Raw genomic sequence first — 3,417 nt, 5'->3', positions numbered from 1 at the left:
GGCAGCAGGGGGTGGAACTGGATGAGCTTTAAGGTCCCTTCCAGCCCAAACCAGTCTATGATTGTATGTTCTTGGTATGATTTGATTTGTTCCAATCCAGTCAAAATTAAATTATTCAGGAAAGAAGTATGAATTGGTTAACAGCTTTTTTCTAGCGAAGGAGTACAAAGTGATCTAAATAGCATTTAAACAGCAGGATGATGTTAATTACATGCAGGGATGCGGGTTGAGAAATGTAAATTTTGCTCTGTTGTGCTTTCTCAGACTCATGTTTTTTATCTGTAAATCATGGACTCATGGGATTAGGTTTGGAAGGGACCTTCCCTTGCAGGGGCACCTTCCACTAGACCTAGTTGTTTCAAGCCCCGTCCAACCTGGCCTTGAGCACTTAATAACAGAGGAGGTCTTTCCTTCATATCCAGACACACTTAACATATTCTGAAATTTTCATCATAAGAGTTATTTGGACTTAGGTGAGAGCTAATACACTGTCTGTGTGTTTTCTGAATGCTGCTTTGGACAGACAAATAGAAAAAAACAGGAAAAAATTATAGTAATGGTAAACATGTAGTGGTAGTAATGATTTTGTGAACCTTGACAATTTGTGGGTGGGAAGAAAGGGAGTTTACAAACCCCAGCTTAAAAAAAACCCACTCTGACATATATTGTGTAAGGAGAGTTGGCTTCAGAGCTAGAACTGAATGGACAGATCTTCAAGGAATTAATGACAGGCAATTGCAGGCCAAATCTTCAGATGCTTCAGTTTGACATAATGGTAATACTGAGCCTTTCCATAATCTCCTGCCTCTTTCTGCAGACCAGGTTACGGTTGGGCGATGGGCCACTGGAATGAGCGCAGATTACGAAGAAATCACAGAAGCACCAAAGCTGCAAAAAACAAAAGTGAAAGTATCCAAAGTTGTGACTTTCTGAAAGCCTCTTGGCTCTAAACCACTGTGCACTGCTTCACTTCGGAGCAGAGACTACACAGAGTGGGCTGCTGATTCAGGAGGACTGCTGTTGCAAAATTATGTTGGGGTTTTTTTGTCCCCCCTCATTTTCTCCATTTGCCTCCCAGACTCACCCAGCTAACTGCAAAGCTGCGAACCACAGAAATACAGCAAGTGGGTATTTTACTTTCATATATCTCTGCCAAAATCCAGCATTCCTTCTGATTTGCAGTCCCTCTCACTGCCAGCTCTCTGAAGACGAAAACTGGCTTCTTCCTGGGACAGGGACCTGGCTGCAGTAACCAAACGGCATGTGTGTTCTGTCACGGGGGCTTATGACCACTGGATTTCAGTGGTCATCATTGTTACCTTAAGAGGGCTGTTTTACTTTACCAGAGATGAACACAATCATACTGATCTTACCAAAGAGTATTTCTCTATTTCTCTGAGGGGTTGTGGGTATTTTCTAAAGAGCCTTTTGGTTTTTCCACCTTCTTTTAGAAGAGAATTGGTTCTTCTTCTGTGTGCGCCAGCCTGAACAGTCCTGTGGTGAAGGTACCAGGTAAACCCCACAGCCTGTTGAGCTTTTGTATAAAATGCCCGCTGCTCATGGTAGGTCAGGTAAAATATGTACAGGCATTAACCTGATGGCTCTCACATGTTGGATCGAGTGTTTGTTCAATTAGTAGAAACTGAAGCATGCCCTTCCTCCGATACCTGTGGTGAAATACACCTGGAAGGCGTTGGAGAGCAAGTGAGCAGCTTGCTCAGTTTCTTTACCTTTTCTTTACCTTTTATTTTACCTTTTATTTTCTTTACCTGTTTTCCAAGGAAAGTGCTCAGAAGTCTGCAGTTCTTCTGTCTTGGTAAGTTGGGAGTAAACTGTTTTGTATTACAAGTGCCTGCTTAATGGTGGATTTATTTCTTTTTAAATGGAGCCTGGAGCCTGAAAGCCTTACAAAAACTGATAGATTTTTTTAATATTTTTTTTTTTTTAATTTATTCTAAGTTTTAAAACCAAACCCAAACTGGTGTTCCTGCAGCAGCTCTCAAATACTGTAGTACAGCCCAGCCAGTGGTGGTAGGCTTTCACCTGTGCCTGATTGTCTTGGTGTTACTGGGAACACCAGATGGGAAACTGGAGATCAGGACTGGGTTTTGACATGCTCAGGACCAGCCACTGAAACTATAGATTTAGAATATGCTCTTCTTACAGCCAAGAAAACCCCATGTATGGAAATTTAATGGTGTGGGTATATTTGATATTTGTACCTGTTAATTTTTAATAAAACATTGCTAAAGAATACAGTAGTTGGAGCTCTTATTGTAGGTTTCCCTGTTCTGCTCTAGATGCAAAGGCACATAAAGCTGACTACAGTACGGCAAGTACGTTCAGTATGTATTAATCACAGCACACATTGAAATGGGGAAGAAGAGTGGATGTGGATGAAATCAAGGATTAATTAACAAAGTTTTAAAGAACTGTTGACTTAAAGCTCAAAGCAGTATCACTTTAATACAGAGTTTGGCAGCAAATGTTTACTCCAACCTAAAAAATGTTTCTCTTTTTTTATATTGTTAAAAAGACATCTTTTTAAATCATTTCCTGTCCTTAAAAACTCCTTGGTACTGAAACATGTTCCATTATGCATAGAAACTTGGAGTCAAGCACCCTGACTTCCATAGCAGTACTAATATTTCCCAGAGGAGGGGCTGGTGCAGACTGTGATGTGCAAGCTGTGGTTTGGGGGCACAGCCTTTTCCAAAGCATGTCTGTGGCTCCGAGTAGGACATGGTCACCTGGTTGTGCTGAGGCAATGTGAGCAGAAGTGTCCCCTTGACAGACTGCTGAGTTCTGTGGTCTACAACATCTCAGTTGGAGGGAGAGAAAATTTACTTACCTTTCCCACAGCTGATCACTGTCACAGCCTGGAGTTTCATACCTGTTGCTTTGATCTGTCTATACAGAACTGTAGAACCACTTGTCAGGGTCCTACACCTGACTAGTGCTCTTCGAGAAGAAATAATGGACTTCATCAGACTTCACAGGGTACAGCCACTGTGAGAATTTCACTATAAAGGCAGCAGCTGTTTTCAGCTTGCGCAGGGCTGGAAGCAAGTACACCTCCCTCTTGTCCTCTGCATCAGTGACTGCTGTGGAAAATGAGGCACTGAAATGATTTTACCACAATAACAGCTGCACAGGTTGTCAATCTTCAGTCGCTCTTGGACGAAACCACTTGTTAAATGCACCCGCTATTCAGTTCTGAGATAATTTCACAAAGGTATGTGTAGCTGAAGAAAGCTATTTGTAAAGCGACTGTGAAAGGTGCTGCATGGAAAGCCACATCATACCCACAAAAAAAATTAAAAGCTAGGCAAATAATGAGTGCTTAAGTGAAGTTTGCGTGTCAGAAACCCCAATCTCTTTGTCTTAAAAATTGCACAGACTTTGGGAAAATACAAT

At 41.6% G+C, this 3,417-nt stretch overlaps 1 protein-coding gene across 1 annotated transcript in view; it reads left to right on the top strand.

Moving 5' to 3' along the window:
• Positions 1–933, top strand: part of ZCCHC9 (zinc finger, CCHC domain containing 9) — a gene marked incomplete at its 5' end in the record, with an annotated part of 5,529 nt that extends 4,596 nt beyond the window's left edge. Inside the window, one exon of the mRNA XM_010014304.1 lies at positions 818–933. Within this exon, the coding sequence (XP_010012606.1) occupies positions 818–933 (116 nt within the window). The remainder of the gene's footprint in view (positions 1–817) is intronic.
• Positions 934–3,417: the final 2,484 nt, after the last annotated feature.

The sequence above is a fragment of the Nestor notabilis genome, unplaced genomic scaffold (assembly GCF_000696875.1).
Source record: "Nestor notabilis isolate BGI_N333 unplaced genomic scaffold, ASM69687v1 scaffold11405, whole genome shotgun sequence".
Lineage (NCBI taxonomy): Eukaryota > Metazoa > Chordata > Aves > Psittaciformes > Psittacidae > Nestor > Nestor notabilis.
Note: the sequence above shows the minus strand (reverse complement) of the source record. Positions and strands in the feature narration are given on the sequence as shown.